The sequence below is a fragment of the Entelurus aequoreus genome, linkage group LG08, assembly GCF_033978785.1.
Source record: "Entelurus aequoreus isolate RoL-2023_Sb linkage group LG08, RoL_Eaeq_v1.1, whole genome shotgun sequence".
NCBI lineage: Eukaryota > Metazoa > Chordata > Actinopteri > Syngnathiformes > Syngnathidae > Entelurus > Entelurus aequoreus.
The window spans coordinates 70,167,873-70,188,026 of NC_084738.1; the positions used below are offsets into that span (position 1 = coordinate 70,167,873).

At 38.9% G+C, this 20,154-nt stretch overlaps 1 protein-coding gene across 3 annotated transcripts; it reads left to right on the plus strand.

Moving 5' to 3' along the window:
* Positions 1-2,368: 2,368 nt before the first annotated feature.
* On the plus strand, positions 2,369-19,662 carry LOC133656250 (5-hydroxytryptamine receptor 3A-like). Of its 3 annotated transcripts, none has more exons than XM_062057208.1 (11): positions 2,369-2,556; positions 2,888-3,211; positions 3,266-3,426; positions 3,508-3,552; positions 6,757-6,866; positions 10,751-10,920; positions 10,991-11,151; positions 15,477-15,687; positions 16,657-16,806; positions 16,872-16,954; positions 19,237-19,662. In XM_062057208.1, exons 2-11 carry the CDS (start codon positions 3,166-3,168, stop codon positions 19,453-19,455), a joined length of 1,356 nt encoding a protein of 451 aa, XP_061913192.1. In that variant the 5' UTR covers positions 2,369-2,556; positions 2,888-3,165; the 3' UTR covers positions 19,456-19,662. The 3 variants fall into 3 exon arrangements, with proteins under 3 accessions (XP_061913192.1, XP_061913194.1, XP_061913193.1); XM_062057210.1 differs by having other exon boundaries at positions 2,888-3,129; positions 3,212-3,426; XM_062057209.1 differs by lacking the exons at positions 3,266-3,426; positions 3,508-3,552 and having other exon boundaries at positions 2,888-2,977.
* The last annotated feature ends 492 nt before the right edge of the window (positions 19,663-20,154 follow it).

Here is a 20,154-nt window from a genome sequence, read left to right on the forward strand (position 1 = left end):
AATTTCTTGTGCGGCCCGGTAACAATCGGGCCGCCGATTGTTACCGGGCATTTGGTGAAAGCACTTTTGTGCGTGCCACACAGCAATGCATCATCAGAGAGGGTGTTCAGCATGGTTAGAAAAATAGTGACAGAGAATAGAACAAGGATGGACAATTCAACCCTTAACTCAACAATGAGTAGATGAGTGTTATGTGTGTGTATATGTGTAAATAAATGAACACTGAAATTCAAGTATTTCTTTTATATATATATGTATATATATATATATATATATATATATATATATATATATATATATATATATATATATATATATATATATATATATATATATGTATATATATATATATATATATATATATATATATATATATATATATATATATATATATATATATATATATATATACACTACCGTTCAAAAGTTTGGGGTCACCCAAACAATTTTGTGGAATAGCCTTCATTTCTAAGAACAAGAATAGACTGTCGAGTTTCAGATGAAAGTTCTCTTTTTCTGGCCATTTTGAGCGTTTAATTGACCCCACAAATGTGATGCTCCAGAAACTCAATCTGCTCAAAGGAAGGTCAGTTTTGTCGCTTCTGTAACGAGCTAAACTGTTTTCAGATGTGTGAACATGATTGCACAAGGGTTTTCTAATCATCAATTAGCCTTCTGAGCCAATGAGCAAACACATTGTACCATTAGAACACTGGAGTGATAGTTGCTGGAAATGGGCCTCCATACACCTATGTAGATATTGCACCAAAAACCAGACATTTGCAGCTAGAATAGTAATTTACCACATTAGCAATGTATAGAGTGTATTTCTTTCAAGTTAAGACTAGTTTAAAGTTATCTTCATTGAAAAGTACAGTGCTTTTCCTTCAAAAATAAGGACATTTCAATGTGACCCCAAACTTTTGAACGGTAGTGTGTATATATATATATATATAGTTAGAATTCACTGAAAGTCAAGTATTTCTTATATATATATATATTAGGGCTGAAACTAACGATTAATTTGATCATCTATTAATCTGTCGATTATTACTTCGATTAATCGATTAATAATCGGATAAAAGAGACAAACTACATTTCTATCCTTTCCGGTATTTTATTGAAAAAAAACAGCATACTGGCACCATACTTATTTTGATTATTGTTTCTCAGCTGTTTGTAAATGTTGCAGTTCATAAATAAAGATTTATTTTTTTAAAAATTAAAAAAAAAAAATTAATTTATTTTTTTATTTTTTTTAAAAAGCCTCTGCGCATGCGCATAGCATAGATCCAACGAATCGATGACTAAATTAATCGGCAACTATTTTTATAATCGATTTTAATCGATTTAATCGATTAGTTGTTGCAGCCCTAATATATATATATATATATATATATATATATATATATATATATATATATATATATATATATATATATATATATATATATATATATATATGAAATACTTGACTTGGTGAATTCTAGCTGTAAATATACTCCTCCCCTCTTAACCACGCCCCCGCCCCAACCACGCCCCCGCCTTACCCCCCCGACCACGCCCCCCGCCAACCCCCACCTCCCGAAATCGGAGGTCTCAAGGTTAGCAAGTATGACGTAGACTGGTTTGGCAAACTCCCATGCACCCTCAAGGACCCCGCCGAGAGTATAGGTCATAATGATAGTAATATCTTACTGAGATCATTTAGGAGCAACACACTTAAAACAAGTAAAACACTGCTTAGTGAGAAGAATGATATTATCAGACAGAAAATAAGCAAATATCACCCTTAGTTGAGATATTTCATCTTACTTAGATTGCAGTTTTTGCAGTGTAGTGTCCATGTGGTGACATCAACTATGGTATTCTGAGAGGACTAAGTAGGACGTCACTGAAGGCCTAGGTGAGAAACCCACGGCCGGGCCACTGGGAACAAGGGATTTTTAGAGTGATCCGGATCACTGTCTGGATTCAGGACTTTTTTTTAACACGCGAGTGCTCTTCTAGTTGCTAATGTGGTTTTCGCGAGTAAGTGGGTTTTTTTTTCCGCACATGGAATTGTTGCGAGTCGGCCGTCGTGGAATAATTACCCGGAGATGACGACGAGTGGTTTCAACCGGGAGCCGTGTGCGCCACCTCATTAGATTTTGCCGATCGAGTGTCCCTCTAAGTCGGGGGTCGGCAACCCGCGGCTCTAGAGCCGCATGCGGCTCTTTAGCGCCGCCCTAGTGGCTCTCTGGAGCTTTTTCAAAAATGTATGAAAAATGGAAAAAGATGAGGGGAAAAAATATATTTTTTGTTTTAATATGGTTTCTGTAGGAGGACAAACATGACACTAATTGTTATAACACAGTGTTTATATTAAACATGCTTCACTGATTCGAGTATTTGGCGAGCGCCGTTTTGTCCTACTAATTTTGGCGGTCCTTGAACTCACCTTAGTTTGTTTCCATGTATAACTTTCTCCGACTTTCTAGGACGTGTTTTATGCCACTTCTTTTTCTGTCTCATTTTGTCCACCCAACTGTTAACGTGGTGCGTGAAGGCACAAAGGTGAGTTTTGTTGATGTTATTGACTTGTGTGGAGTGCTAATCAAACATATTTGGTTACTGCATTAATGCTAGCTAATCGATGCTAACATGCTATTTAGGCTAGCTATATGTACATATTGCATCATTATGCCTCATTTGTAGTTATATTTGAGGTCATTTAGTTTCCTTTAAGTCCTTTAAATGTATATCTCTTGACACACTATCTGTATGTAATATGGCTTTTAATTTTTTGCGGCTCCAGACAGATTTGTTTTTGTATTTTTGGTCCAATATGGCTCTTTCAACATTTTGGGTTGCCGACCCCTGCTCTAAGTGATGGTTTTTGTTCTAGTGTTACAGGACAAATGTGCACAGCTGCGACTGGAGAGAAGAAAAACAAAACATTTTCTCTTCTCGGACACCTCCGTCATCCCCCAATCAGGTGTTCCTTCTGGTCTTTATGCCTTTAAAGCAATAAAACCACAATCCGGTCCTGCCCGGGAGCCAAAGCAACGCTTGATGCATTTCCACTTTAGTTCGTGATGTCATAACGTGTTCTCGGTGGGAGGGGCTTCTCGTCTCGGCGTTTTAAGGGTAAGCCACAGTGCCGCTCGCCTCGCGCAGTGACCAATGACCATGACCGTGACCGCCCTGCTCCTTGTCCTCGTCCTCTCAGGTAAGACCGGAATACGCGTTAGATTGGTAGAGCTTGACTGAGTACTCGCCGTAGCCGTGGTAGGGTCAGCCCGTGGCCAAACATGCAGCTACCAGGACATCGTGGACCACCTCAACCTGACCACGGAAGCCTACAAGTTGACCCGGCCCGTTCTGGACCACACTCGGCCCACGTCCGTGGAGCTGGCCGTCGTTCTCTACGCCATCCTGGGCGTGGTAGGTTTCCGGGGGAAGCTCGAGGGTAGAATTCGTCCTAAAACTTTGTGGCGACCTTTTTGGACTGCTGTGTGTTCGCAGAACGAGAAAACGCAAACCTTCATCCCGTTTATCTGGAAGTTCATGGTGAGTGCCGATTGTGGTTTTTGTCTTGACGTTTTCACGCAGACCTTGGTCTACCAAAAGGTCCGATCGTACAGAAAAACGAAGCAACTTTATAAATAATGTAAATCCAACCAGGAAATGCAATTTTGGTAGAGATTGTGTGTGGATATTGAAAAGCTGAAGTCGAATTGACATGCTAACAGTTAGCATGCTAGCCAGTAGGCATGGGAATCTTTCATTAACTCACCATTTGATTGGATAACGATTCTTGGGGTGACAATTAGGGATGGGTACCGAATCCAGTACGTTTTTGCCACAGAACCAAATCCCGCTATTCACGTCAAATCCAACGGTAACATGTTACGGGACCTCAGTTCCTCTTCAGACTACGACTCAGCCAAACTATCTTTACGTAAAGTTGCAATTTTCAATGCCAACAAAGAAATCGACTCAAAAAAACGCTCCAACGTAAGTTAGGTGAGGCTACACTTTTCCGGAAATGCGCTAACTTGATGCTAACACGGATTGGCTTTGCTACTGATTAGCAGTAGAAACTTAGACACCTTTAACTTTGGTATTAGAAACTACAACTAAAATCATACTTGCCAACCTTGAGACCTCCAATATGGGGGGGAGGGGGGGGGGGGTTGTTTGGGGGCGGGGGGCGTGGTTATTTACAGCTAGAATTCACCAACTCGAGTATTTCATATATATTTCATATATATATATATATATATATATATATATATATATATATATATATATATATATATATATATATATATATATATATATATATATATATATATATATATATGTATGAAATACTTGACTTTCAGTGAATTCTAGCTATATATATATTTTTTTTAAATTTTTTTATTTACATAGAAAAAAAAAAAATACTTGAATTTCAGTGTTCCAGTGGCTATCCATTAGATGGCAGTATTGTCCTGTTTAACTTCTCCGTTCATGATGAGTATATCATTTCGGCCGCCATGTCCGTAATTTCCTCGTTCTTCTGCTTCGTCTCCTTGTTGTGTGCGCAGTTGTGCACTCTATAAAAGCCCTGGATGTTATGACGTCTTTGAGCGGGAAAGCTGTTTATATTGTGGGAAAGCGGACGTGAGAACAGGCTGTCCCCACTCAGTCTCAGGTCCGCATTGAGCTGGAGGGGGCGTGGCCTCCAGCTCCGGCTGAATACCGGGAGTTTGTCGGGAGAAAATCTCTGCCGGGAGGTTGTCGGGAGAGGCGCTGAATATCGGGATTCTCCCGCTAAAAACGGGAGGGTTGGCAAGTATGCATTAACTCACCATTTTATTGGATAACGATTCTTGGGGTGACAATTAGGGATGGGTACCGAATCCAGTACGTTTTTGCCACAGAACCAAATCCCGCTATTCATGTAAAATCCAACGGTAACATGTTACGGGACCTCAGTTCCTCTTCAGACTACGACTCAGCCAAACTATCTTTACGTAATGTTGCAATTTTCAATGCCAACAAAGAAATCAACTCAAAAAAACGCTCCAACGTAAGTTAGGTAAGGCTCCACTTTTCCGGAAATGCGCTAACTTGATGCTAACACGGATTGGCTTTGCTACTGATTAGCAGTAGAAACTTAGACACCTTTAACTTTGGTATTAGAAACTACAACTAAAATCATACTTGCCAACCTTGAGACCTCCAATATGGGGGGGTGGGGGGGGGTGGGGGGGTTGTTTGGGGGCGGGGGGCGTGGTTGGGGGCGTGGTTATTTACAGCTAGAATTCACCAACTCGAGTATTTCATATATATTTCATATATATATATATATATGTATGAAATACTTGACTTTCAGTGAATTCTAGCTATATATATATATATATATATATATTTTTATTTTTATTTTTATTTACATAGAAAAAAAAAAAAATACTTGAATTTCAGTGTTCCAGTGGCTATCCATTAGATGGCAGTATTGTCCTGTTTAACTTCTCCGTTCATGATGAGTATATCATTTCGGCCGTAATGAAATCGACTCAAAAAAACGCTTCAACGTAAGTTAGGTGAGGCTCCACTTTTCCGGAAATGCGCTAACTTGATGCTAACACGGATTGGCTTTGCTACTGATTAGCAGTAGCGACTTCGACACCTTCAAATTTGTTAGTAGAAACTACAACTAAGATGCACGTTACAATCAAACAGCTAGTGTTTAATTGGTACAATACTTACAGGATTAACACTTTGTAGGGCGCAACAGACAGCAACGATTTAATTGACCAACACATCGGAAACTATACACTACTGCAATCTAACGTCTTGGATTTGCAACTGTAATCGGTGTCGATTCGCAGGCACCGATAAATCGGTACCGATTATCGGATCTAATATAACCGGTACTTATCATTAGTGACAATTCGAATCAGAATCGATTCTCGATTCAACACAATTCTCGATTCAAAGAGATTCTCGCTATATGTTATTTGGTAGGAAAATTATTCAACTTTTTTTCAAAACATGTTAGAGGCTACAAGTAGCGAGTGAGCACAGACAATACCTCAAAAAAGTATTTAAAAAAATAGATTGTTAAATAAAAACACGAACAAATGTACTCGATTGTTGAAATTACAGTAGGAATCAATTTACATTCGGATGTAAAACGAATCGCATTTCAGATTTGAATCCATTTTTCTGAGCACCCCTGAATTGATACCATGAATTGATTAACGTGGACCCCGACTTAAACAAGTTGAAAAACGTATTCGGGTGTTACCATTTAGTGGTCAATTGTACGGAATATGTACTGTACTGTGCAATCTACTAATAAAAGTCGAGATAGCGTCAAGTAACTGTCTACAAAATGAGCAAAAAAAGCTAGTATGCTAACATTTTAACGTTAGCATGCCAAATAATTTCATGCTAAACATTAGCATGCTGTATGTTATAGCATACAAAATGCAAAAATATTTGACTCTGAGACGTATATCTGTAAAATTGGCTAAAAGGCTAGCATGCTAACAGTCAGAATGCATCAAGTATCGAAAGATGTAGGTCAACATATTCAAAGCTATTTGAACTTAACACCCGCATTTTGGCTTTACGTTTTCGCTAATTTGTACAATACCTACTACCACAATGAATTGATATCATTTTAGACAATACTCAGGACCAAAAAATAGCCCCTGGCTTAGGAGAACAATGGAGTGTTGTTGTTGTTGTGCATTTGAACGTGTGGTCAACTTACAGGTTTGGAACAATGACCACATCTTCTGGGACCCCGCTCAGTTTTGCGGAATCACGGATTTTACGTTTCCCGAAGGCTTGCTGTGGAAACCGGACATCTTCATCGAGGAAATGTGAGTCTAAAGTGCACACAAAAGGCTCAGTGTTATACGACACCCGATAAATGGTAAGCAGAGGCTAACGTTCGCTGAAGTATTAATGTTGCTAATTCAGGGTTACAGAGTCCACATAGATTTATTTTTTTCATTTCTCAGTACTGGACTAACGAATAATTTACATTTTTATGCTATTTTGAAATAAAAGTGGACACAATTGTAAAACATACCGTAGCTGCTGTTACAGTCGCAACTTAGCATTTATGCTAATGTAGAATTTGTTTATTTATAAAAACAAATTAATTCAACAAAAACTTGATTTATTCCCTTTCAGTATGTTGCGTCTGACCAGTCTTCCTCTCAGGGAATTAAAGTCACTAGTCAATCCCAAGTTCTTTCAGATGACATATACGTTGAGTAAGAAGGACCATCAAGACAGAATAGGAATATTATCAAGTTTTACTAAAGCTTTAAGAGACCAGTCCTACAGTCCGTTAATAGCGGCATTTAGAAGCGGTCTGAAAGCCAAACGGAAAGAGACAACTTATTGAATTTCGAAAACAGCCCCCACCCTGCTCAGAAAGGAATACAGCCTCATTGTTCTAATACTGATAAGGTGAAAAGGGAGTATGCTATACTCCCACATTCCAACCCCTTCAAGGTAAAGCACAGAGTTTACTTGCGGGCATAAGATACAAGCAAAAAGAGTACACATGCGAAAATATTAGCTGCTTTAAACATGACTATGATTAAAGAAAGAACTCTTAAAAATATATGTATTCTCCACAAGTACTATATTGATTAATAGTATACATTTATTTATACTACTGAGCAATAATAGTGGACACACTTGCAGTACGTTTTACTGTAGCTACTGTTATAATGGCCACTTAGCATTTATGCTAATACAAGCGTCTGTTTAGTCATAAAATCAGGCAGAAGTTAATAAGCTTTATTTACTCATCCTCAGTCTGTACTAAGTAATAATTCACGTGTGTAAACTGTTTTACCGTAGCTACTGTTATAGCGCCAACTTAGCATGCATGCTAATGTAGAATCTGTTTAGTTATAAAAGCAAATTAAGTCTCAAAAGCCTTATTTATTTCTTCTCAGTACCGTATCCAACAATAATTAACACGTATATACTACTGAGAGCAATAAACGCGGACATACTTGCAAGACATTTTAGTGTAGCTGCTGTTATGGTAGCAACTTAGCATGCATGCTAATGTCGAATATATTTAGTCATTTTAAATTAAAGTACCAGTGATGTTTAGTCATAATAGCAAAGTCTAAAAAGCTTTGTTTACTTCTTCTCAGTACAACATTAAAGAATATTTAACATGTTTATACTACTGAGCCTTGAAAGTGGACAGACGTGTAAAATGTTTCACTGGTAGCAACGTAGCATTTATAGGATCTTTTTAAGTCATGAAAGCAAGTGAAGACTAAAAAGCTTGATTTATTCCAAAAGCGCATTGGTGAGGTCACACACTGACGTTGGTCGAGAAAGCCTGGCTCTCAGTCTCCGTTCTAATTCATCCCAAAGGTGTTGTATCGGGTTCAGGTCAGGACTCTGTGCAGGCCAGTCAAGTACATCCACACCAGCAGGGCCGGCCCGTGGCATAGGCCGTATAGGCAAATGCTAAGGGCGCCGTCCATCAGGGGGCGCCACGCCAGTGCCACAAATGTTGGAGAAAAAAATAAAAAATAAATAAAAGTTGGTACTATTATTTCTAAATACAAAAAATAATCCCACGTGAATTAAAATGCAAAGTAAAGCCTATTTAATAGAAATATTATTTGTTACAACATTACGCCCCCCCCCCCCTCCCTTCCCGTATCATGACTCTTTTTGGACTCACCACGTCAAAAAATCAACACAAGATGTCAAAACGGCCAAAACTGTCAGGTGCCCAGGGAAGAAAAAGTAGAAAAGAAGAGGAGGAGAAACGAGAAAAAGACAGAGGTAGCAGGTAGGTAACGTTAGCGTACATGAAATTATTTGTCTGTTACAGAATGTGATAGTAACCTGGCTTTTTAGCATTAAGCTAATGCTACATGATTAGGCAATTGCTAATCAATAAATAGCTAGTTCTGTTTTAACGTCGGGTTAATATTGTGGAGCGGGCTAAATTGTTATGGAAAATAATAATGTAACGTTAGGTAATTACAGTACTCCCACCTTACATTCCTCAGGGACATTTGTATTGGATCTTTTAAGCAGGCGTTTTTTGTTGACATTGTTATTGCCTTCTGGTTAGCTAATGTTTGCCCTGCAGGTAATAGTCACTTTTCCACCCCTTTATATATCAGGTATAGTTGTAAGCCTCGTTGTTAAAGTGCACATCATTAATGTTAATTAAGCAATATCACATGAGAGGGAATGCTGTTTTTTAATTTGAGCACTGCTGTGATTCGGTTAAAGATAATCATAACATAACATTCTCATTTCATATGTTAATTTGCTTTCTTTAAGTAAAGAAAAAGGTCAAAGACAAAGCTATTCGGTTTCTTGTGAGTATATACACTTCACTGCCGATGTGGGGGGGGGGCCGCTTCAAACTGTTCCCACAAGGTTGGGAGCATGGAATTGTCCAAAATGTTTTTGGTATGCTGGAGAATTCAAAGTTCCTTTCACTGGAACTAAGGAGCCAAGCCCAGCTCCTGGAAAACAACCCCACACCATAATTCTGATACTTTAGGCCAGGGGTCACCAACCTTTTTGAAACCAAGAGCTACTTCTTGGGTAGTGATTAATGCGAAGGGCTACCAGTTTGATACACACTTAAATAAATTGCCAGAAATAGCCAATATGCTCAATTTACCTTTAACTCTATGTTATTATTAATAATTAATGATATTTACACTTAATTGAATGGTTTAAAAGAGGAAAAAACACGAAAAAATGACATTTAAATTTTGAAACATAGTTTATCTTCAAGTTCGACTCTTTAAGATTCAAAATTCAACCGAAAAAAAGAAGAGAAAAACTAGCTAATTCGAATCTTTTTGAAAAAATTAAAAAAAGAATTTATGGAACATTAGTAATTTTTCCTGATTAAGATTAATTTTAGAATTTTGATGACATGTTTTAAATAGGTTAAAATCCAATCTGCACTTTGTTAGAATATATAACAAATTGGACCAAGCTATATTTCTAACAAAGACAAATCATTATTTCTTCTAGATTTTCCAGAACAAAATTTTAAAAGAAATTCAAAAGACTTTGAAATAAGATTTACATTTTATTCTACAGATTTTCTAGATTTTCCAGAATATTTTTTTTGAATTTTAATCATAATAAGTTTGAAGAAATATTTCACAAATATTGTTCGTCGAAAAAACAGAAGCTAAAATGAAGAATTAAATTAAAATGTATTTATTATTCTTTACAATAAAAACAATAAATTTACTTGAACATTGATTTAAATTGTCAGGAAAGAAGAGGAAGGAATTTAAAAGGTAAAAAGGTATATGTGTTTAAAAATCCTAAAATCATTTTTAAGGTTGTATTTTTTCTCTAAAATTGTCTTTCTGAAAGTTATAAGAAGCAAAGTAAAACAATTAATGAATTTATTTAAACAAGTGAAGACCAGGTCTTTAACATATTTTCTTGGATTATCAAATTCTATTTGAGTTTTGTCTCTCTTAGAATTAAAAATGTCGGGCAAAGCGAGACCAGCTTGCTAGTAAATAAATAAAATGTAAAAAATAGAGGCAGCTCACTGGTAAGTGCTGCTATTTGAGCTATTTTTAGAACAGGCCAGCGGGCTACTCATCTGGTCCTTACGGGCTACCTGGTGCCCGCGGGCACCGCGTTGGTGACCCCTGCTTTAGGCAATATAGCGTATGTAAACAGTATCATCACTGGGACAATGCATGATTGTGTGGTTTGTCAGGACGGAGAAGGACGACTCCCCGCCCAACCCTTACATCGTCCTACGCCACAACGGGGTCGCCAGCTTGGAGCAGGACATGCGGGTGGTGAGCACGTGCAAACTGGACGTGCACAAGTTCCCCTTCGACACGCAGCAGTGCAACATGACGTTCGGCTCCATGGCTCACGACTGTAAGCCTCGTAACCGCTCGGTGTCGGACCATCAACCTCTCATTCCTGACTCGTTCTCTCCCTGTCCCAGCCTATCAGATGAGAGTCATACCCGTCTTCAACTCGTCACGGGCGACCGAGTCCACCAAAGAGAATCTGCAATCTCAGGGAGAGTGGGAGTTCCTGCATTTGTCCGTCAGCAACAAGAACTTCAGCCATGATGGCCGTCTGTGGGACCAGCTGGTGTTCACTGTACGACTCTTTCCCCCTTTTTTACTTCTTTATTATAAATTCTAATGTACAAAACCCAAAAGCAGTGAAGTTGTCACGTTGTGTAAATGGTAAATAAAAAGAGAATACAATGATTTGCACATCCTTTTCAACTTATATTCAATTAAATAGACTAACAAGGGTTAAGAACAACATTTCTCAACCAGCTATTGCAAGGAATTTAGGGATTTCACCATCTACGCTCCGTGATATCATCAAAAGGTTCAGAGAATCTGGAGAAATCACTGCACGTATGATATTACGGACCTTCGACCCCTCAGGCGGTACTGCATAAAAAAAAACGACATCAGTGTGTAAAGGATATCACCACATGGGCTCAGGAACACTTCAGAAAACCACTGTCAGTAACTACAGTTGGTCGCTACATCTGTAAGTGCAAGTTAAAACTCTACTATGCAAAGCCATTTATCAACAACACCCAGAAATGGTTGCCGGCTTCGCTGGGCCCGAGCTCATCTAAGATGGACTGATGCAAAGGGGAAAAGGGTTCTGTGGTCTGACGAGTCCACATTTCAAATTGTTTTTGGAAACTGTGGACGTGGTGTCCTCTGGACCAGTGGTCCCCAACCACTGGGCCACAGCCTGGTACCGGTCCGTGGACCGATTGGTACCGGGCCGCACAAGAAATAAAAAAATATTTAAAAAAAATATATATATATTTTTTTTTAAAATTATTATTAAATCAACATAAAAACACAATATATACATTATACATCAATATTAGGGATGTCCGATAATGGCTTTTTGCCGATATCCGATATTCCGATATTGTCCAACTCTTTAATTACCGATACCGATATCAACCGATACCGATATCAACCGATATATGCAGTCGTGGAATTAACACATTATTATGCCTAATTTGGACAACCATGTATGGTGAAGATAAGGTACTTTTAAAAAAAATTTGTAAAATAAGATACATAAATTAAAAACATTTTCTTGAATAAAAAAGAAAGTACAACAATATAAAAACAGTTACATAGAAACTAGTAATGAATGAAAATTAGTCAAATTAACTGTTAAAGGTTAGTACTATTAGTGGACCAGCAGCACGCACAATCATGTGTGCTTACGGACTGTATCCCTTGCAGACTGTATTGATATATATTGATATATAATGTAGGAACCAGAATATTAATAACAGAAAGAAACAACCCTTTTTGTGTGAATGGGGGAGGGAGTTTTTTTGGGTTGGTGCACTAATTGTAAGTGTATCTTGTGTTTTTTATGTTGATTTAATTAAAAAAAAACAAAAAAAAACAAAAAAAACCCGATACCGATAAAAAAAAACCCAGATACCGATAATTTCCGATATTACATTTTAACGCATATATCTACATTCATACATCTCTAATCAATATAGATCAATACAGTCTGCAGGGATACAGTCCGTAAGCACACATGATTGTATTTCTTAATGACAACAACAAAAATAAAATAAAAAGAATACGATAACTCCCCCCCCGCCCCCTCTTTGCAGTCTATTCAATTGAATATAAGTTGAAAAGGATTTGCAAATCATTGTATTCTGTTTTTATTTACCATTTACACAACGTGCCAACTTCACCTGTTTTGGTGTTTTGTAGTACAAATAAGTGCAGTAGTTTCAGGAAGTCATGTAATAATAATGTACAGCATGTCATGACCTGTTTTGTTTTGGGTTTGTGGGTGTTTTCCTGCTCTTCTGTGTTCTGTTCCCTGTTAAGCGCAGTGAAAAATGGTGGTAGTCTGCACCGAGTCAAGGCCAGCATTAATCTCTAGTCAATATTTTTTAGGTCGCAGATTAGACAAAATATTAGGGCAGTGAATCTTTGGGCATCACACGATTCGAATTGATTCGATTCTTGGATGTAACGATTCCATTTAGAGTCAATTCTCGATTCAAAACGATTCTGGATTCTAAAGAAATACTTTTTTAGAATAGGATAGGATAGGATAGGACTTTATTGTCATTGCAACAAGTACAAGGAAACTATGTTTTCAGCACAAACCCGTTCAAGATTAGACAAACAAACAGTGTACAGGGTTACAGAACAGGAACGCTGACGGGTCGCCACGAGGCGCCCCGTAAAAGGTGGGAAAAAGGTAAAACGCTGGGGAAGAAGATGAGTAAAAAAATACAATCTAGACTGGGCTCCTAAGGGGGTCTAGTCTGGAGTGGGAAAAAACCTCCATGCCACGCACACATAAACACGTTACATTTAATCACGACAACTCGCAACAGAGTGGGGGGGAGTTGGGGCCCTGGAGGTCGACTGCTGCTATGAAGCGCTGCCAGCCGTCCGTCACCCCGGAGGGGAATTAAGCAGTGGTGAAGGCGTGGGGTGGATCAACACACCCATTGTCTTGGGTGTGTTGATGTAGTGTTCATGTCCATAGGCCTGGGGCGGTTCTGCATGCAAGCAAAAGTTCGACTCCGGGTGTCGTTGAGGAGGGAGGGAGGTCAAATAACAATGGTTGCCAGTTCTTTGACTAACTACATTCCTTCATAACACAGATAAACAGCTCTGATACTATTTGATATAACTCAAAAGAAAATTGGTTATGTTTTATTAAGTTTTACCCAAACATTTAATAAAGTCAAATACCAATAGGGCAGGGGTGTCCAAACTTTTTCCACTGAGGGCCGCACACTGAATTTTGATATTTTTTTTATTTTAAAAACCAATACAATATATGTATAACAAATATACATGTAGGCCTCCACTCAGGCTTGATCCCGGGGACCCCAAAGGGTTTAGGTCAAATAAATATTAAAAATGTGTCATTATTCTGTATTATTATTTTTATTATTCAAGTTTTAAATCTCTAGATCAACATTAGGTCTATCTGTCAATATAATATTTTTAACCATTTAAGTTGTATGCTCTTTTTGTCAAAGAAAACCCTGTTTTTTTATGGGAAAAAACACAAAATATGCAATATTTTCACCCAATACATTTTGTAAGTGGAATATTTGAGATTATAGAATAATTTGAGCCTTAAAAAGGTCAATAGCTCATAACACCATTCATTTTAATTTATTATAATTTTTTGAGCAATGACACTTAAAAACAAATCACACTAAAATTATTGGGGATCCAAAAGGGTCCTACTCATTAGAGTGTAAAAATTATAAAAATTTTTACTGTTTACTTTGAACACAATAATCTCGAGATCAACTTCAGATCTATCCGTCAATTATAAGTTTTATTGTTGTTTATGTTTTTTGTTTGTTCGTTTTAGGCTTTTCTCTTAAAAAAAACAGCTCAGTTTTTTTATATGGCAAACACAAAATATGCTACATTTCCCCCAAAAAATATCTCAAAGTGGAATATTTAACGTGACGTAATTGGAGCCTTTTGAATAGGTCAATAATTCATAATGACATTGATTTTGAATCTTTTTTTTTTTTTTTAAAGAAAGAAACAGCCTGCATGGCAGCTTTGTGTTATTAGAGTAAACATTGCAACATTTTCTTGGTACATTTCACCTGTTTGCTCTAATATACCACTTTTTATGTTTTAAAAATTTTTCAATCGTATTTTTAAAATGTGCCGTGGGGCCGTTAAAACATGATCAACGGGCCGCAAATGGCCCCCCGGGCCACACTTTGGACACCCCTGTAATAGGGCAAACAGGAGGAGTATCCAACACTTTTATTTTCTAATGTAAATCTGCAGCAGATATGGGCTTATACATTAATAATGGCTGGACAGAACACATTTTAAAAAAAAGATCATTATAATTAAATAAAAATAAAAAATATAATATTTTTTAATTGAATAATAATGGGTAAAAATAATAGTCGTGATGCATTCGAAAATCTTTTTTTTGTGTGTGACACCCTTACAAAATATAGTTAATGAAATATATGAAGTATTGTTCAGGCTTAAAGGATGAATACCAGCGTAAGGTTCCTGTGGGTTCCAGCTCACACAGGCGTAAAGGGCAATGAATTGGCCGATCAGCTGGCAAAGCAGACACTAACAATTTTTGGAAGAGACATGAGTACAACAGGAAGACACTTCTATGCAATACAGTAGGAGCGGGAAGAACTGTAAGGGGGAGCACAAAAAAGGAAGGAATCATATCACTAGACTGAATAAGACATTGCACCTCATAAGTAAACACCCAACAGGATTATGTGACTGCGTCTATAAGTGGAACATTCATTGTGGGAAATATTGCAGAGACAGGAGACAACTAAGAGAGGAAGTGACAGAAAGAAGTTACTCTCAGAGGGGACCTCAGCAAAAAAAAATGGTGATAAAACTTAACACTGAACGTCTTGTCCTTCCAAGTTCGTCATCAAGAGGCGCCCCCTCCTGCACGTCATCAACTTCCTGCTGCCAATCCTCTTCTTCCTGTGCCTGGACCTGGCCTCCTACTTCATCCCGGACCACCGCGGCGAGAAGTTGAGCTTCAAGGTGACCGTGCTGCTCGCCATCTCCGTGCTGCTGCTCATCCTCAACGACATCCTGCCCTCCATGTCCAACAAGACCCCGCTGATAGGTACGCCGCCAGCTGAAAACTTAGGGAACTTTGTGGAAGGACAACTGTCGCCAGAATTTCAATGGGAAAAGAAGACCCGGTTGGGTGTGTTGGAACCATTGGATGGAGTCTGCAGCTCTCAACCTACCTGATTACTTCACCCGACAACTATTTGTTTGCACACTACATGCAAAAACTCCCCCTCCTCAATGTTAGCTAAAGTCTAACTTAAACCCTAACCATCAACCTATAATCCTAATCGCTAAATCTAACAATAACCCTCAACCTATAACCCTAACCCAAACCTAACCATTGACCTGTTGATTAATTGATTGAAACTTTTATTAGTAGATTGCACAGTACAGTACATATTCCGTCCTGGGCATGGCGTTAAAGTGCATCCGGCAGTGGAGGCTCCTCTATGAGGTCTTGGAGCACTAGGAAGTTAACCCCTTTACCACTGTTACCCCAGGTGGCCCACATCTGCGGTCCCCTCCAAGGTTTCTCATTGTCATCCCATTGGGTTGAGTTTTTTCTTGCCCTGATGTGGGATCTGAGCCGAGGATGTCGTTGTGGCTTGCGCAGCCCTTTGAGACACTCGTGATTTAAGGCTATTTAAGTAAACATTGATTGATTGATGAACTCTATAACCCAAACCCAACCCTAACATCAACCTGTGACCCTAACCGTTAAGCTTTAACCCCGACCCCTTACTCAAACCCTAACCCTGAACCTATAAACCTAACCCCTTACTCAAACCATAACTGTCAAGCTGTAACCCTAACCCCTAACTCAAACCCTAACCCTCAACCTATAACCCCAACCCTCAACCCTTCTCAAACCCTAACCCTCAACCTATAACCCCAACCCTCAACCCTTCTCAAACCCTAACCGTCAACCTGCAACCCCACCTCTACCTCCACCCCTTCTTTACTCTCCACATTTCCGTCCATCTGTGCTACGATCCTGTATGGTTCTGTCTCCTCTCAGCCACCTACTGCATCGTCATTTTCGCCATGATGCTGCTCAGCCTGCTGGAAACCATCCTGGTGACCCACCTGATGGAGGGGCACGCCTTGGAGAAGCTGGCTCGGTGCACCGACAAAGCCGAGAGGATCCCGCCGGATGGAAACATGACCGGTAAGACGTCAAGTTTGTACTAGAAGGACTTGATCCCGTCACTCTAACCGGTTTGACCTGTTCAGAAGAGCGACAAGAGGTGGGATCTTTGGGCACGTGTACGTCCGGCAGGGAGAAACCGAACGAGATGCTGCCCGTCCTCCAGGAGGTAAAGCATCCGTCGCTTTGAGAGCGGATGATTAGGCATGTGAATCTTCTGACAGTTAATGGTTGGATCCCCATTCTTGGGGTGACGGATGGATTCATAACCTGATTCATGATTCATGATTCAACGCGGTTCTCCATCCGAATCGATTGGCAGTGAAACGTTTTCAAAACAGGTAGCAGGTTACAAAAGTTCCTCTTGTCTGCTGATGTTCAAAACCCTAAAACCAGTGAAGTTGGCACAAAGTGGTGTACACTACTGAATTGGGGTCGTATGGCCACTTATGTGGACACTTATACTGCCATCTGGTGGTGTCAGAAGAGTATAACATACATTGGAATTTGGAGGGGAAAAAAAGTGTAAAAATAAGAATTAGCATGTCACTAAACATGAAGTACACGTGTGTGTACTTATGGACTAAGTACATCATATCAAAAGATGATTCTTAGTTTTTATTCTAATTAGGGTCCAATAAGCCCAAATAGCAAAGAGAAATAAAAAAAAAGCATGTAAACAAACAGCTTGGGCCTTAAGGGGTTTTCATTAATGGTGCCTTCACAGATGTGTAAGTTACCCATGCCTTGGGCACTAATACACCCCCATACCATCACACATGCTGCCTTTTACACTTTGCCATACTTGCCAACCCTCCCGTTTTTAGCGGGAGAATCCCGGTATTCAGCGCCTCTCCCGACAACCTCCCGGCAGAGATTTTCTCCCGACAAACTCCCGGTATTCAGCCGGAGCTGGAGGCCACGCCCCCTCCAGCTCAATGCGGACCTGAGACTGAGTGGGGACAGCCTGTTCTCACGTCCGCTTTCCCACAATATAAACAGCTTGCCGAAATGATATACTCATCATGAACGGAGAAGTTAAACAGGACAATACTGCCATCTAATGGATAGCCACTGGAACACTGAAATTCAAGTATTTTTCTTTTTTTTCTATGTAAATAAAATATATATATATATATATACATATATATATATATATATATATATATATATATATATATATATATATATATATATATATATATATATATATATATATATATACATATATATATATATATATATATATATATATATATATATATGTATATATATATATATATATATATATATATATATATATATATATATATATATATATATATATATATATATATATATATATATATATATATATATATATATATATATATATAGGTAGAATTCACTGAAAGTCAAGTATTTCATATATATATATATATATATATATATATATATATATATATATATATATATATATATATATATATATATATATATATATATATGAAATATATATGAAATACTCGAGTTGGTGAATTCTAGCTGTAAATAACCACGGCCCCAACCACGCCCCCCGCCCCCAACCATCCGACCAAGCCCCCCCCTACCCCCCACCTCCCGATATTGGAGGTCTCAAGGTTGGTCTAGAACAGTCCGGATGGTTCTTTTCCTCTTTGGTCCACAGTTTCCGAAAACAATTGGAAATGTGGACTCGTCAGAACACTTTTCCACTTTGCATCAGTCCATCGTAGATGAGCTCGGCCCCAGCGAAGCCGGCGGCGTTTCTGGGTGTTGTTGATAAACGGCTTTCGCTTTGCAGAGTAGAGTTATAACTTGCACTTACAGATGTAGCGACCGACTGTAGTTACTGACAGTGGCTTTCTGTGTTCCTGAGCCCATGTGGCGATATCCTTTACACACTGATGTCGCTTTTTGATGCCGTACCGCCTGAGGTATCCGAGGTCTGTCATATCATCGCTTACGTGCAGTGATTTCTCCAGATTCTCTGAACTTTTCGATGATATCACGGAGCGTAGATGGTGAAATCCCTAAATTCCTTGCAATAGCTGGTTGAGAAATGTTGTTCTTAAACAATTTGCTCAGGCATTTGTTGACAAAGTGGTGACCCTCGCCCCGTCCTTGTTTGTGAATGACTGAGCATTTCGCGGAAGCTTCTTTTATACCCAATCATGGCGCCCACCTGTTCCCAATTAGCCTGCTCACCTGCGGGATGTTCCAAATAAGTGTTTGACGAGCATTCCTCAACTTTCTCGGTCTTTTTTGCCACTTGTGCCAGCTTTTTTTGCAACATGTCGCAGGCATCAGATTCCAAATGAGCTAATATTTGCAAAAAAAATAACGACGTTTTCCAACTGTGGTTACTGACAGTGGGTTTTCTGAAGTGTTCCTGAGCCCATGTGGTGATATCCTTTACACACCGACGACGTTACGGTGTGTGTGTGTGCGCAGGTGAACAACAGCGTGCTCGGAGCCGAGTCGCGGGCGCTCCTGCTGATGGTGGCCGAGCTGAAGGAGCTCCACAGGACGCTGAGCGCGCACCACAGCTGCAGGAATGACGGCGGGAAATCGGCGCGCTTGGCTGCCAAAATCAACAAAGTCTTCTTCGTCTTCTACCTGCTCACCGCCGTGCTCTTCCTCTCGCTGCTCTACCTGGAGTGGACCAGTTAGGTCAGCCGTGGCCCTCAGCTAGAATTTTAACAGCTTGCGGCATATGCTAAAAGTACTATTAGAAAAGAGAAACTATCGTAGTGGAATAAAAGAGCATACAGGTGGAAAGTAACCTTGCAATGTTGACGCTAATAAAACAAAGCTGCCTTGCAGGCTGTTTTTTCTTTATAGCTGTCGTTGCTCAAAATATAATAATGTAATCAAAATTAGTGTTGTTATGAATTAATCAAGACTCCAATTACTTTACATCAAAAGTTCCACTTTGAAATATTTTTTTGGGGGGAAATATTGCATATTTTGTGTGTTTGCCATTTAAAAAACAAAGGTTTCTTTGACAAGATGGGCATAAAACAAACAAAACAACATTAAAGATAACTAAAATAGATCTGAAGTTGATCTAGAGACTTCAACCTTGAAAGTAAAAAAATATATTTAAAAAAGTATGACTTATTTTTAACACTTTTATGAGTAGGTCCCTTTTAGGTCCCCAAGAATTTTAGTGTTTATATACCGTAATTTCCGGATTATAAGCCGCACCTGACTATAAGCCGCACCAGCTAAATTTAGGGGAAAATACAGATTGCTCCATATATAAGCCGCACCCGACTATAAGCCGCAGGGTTTTGATGTGTAATTACCGTAGTATATAGGGGGTCCTGCTACCACAGAGGGGATTGTCGGGACAGAGATGACTGTTTG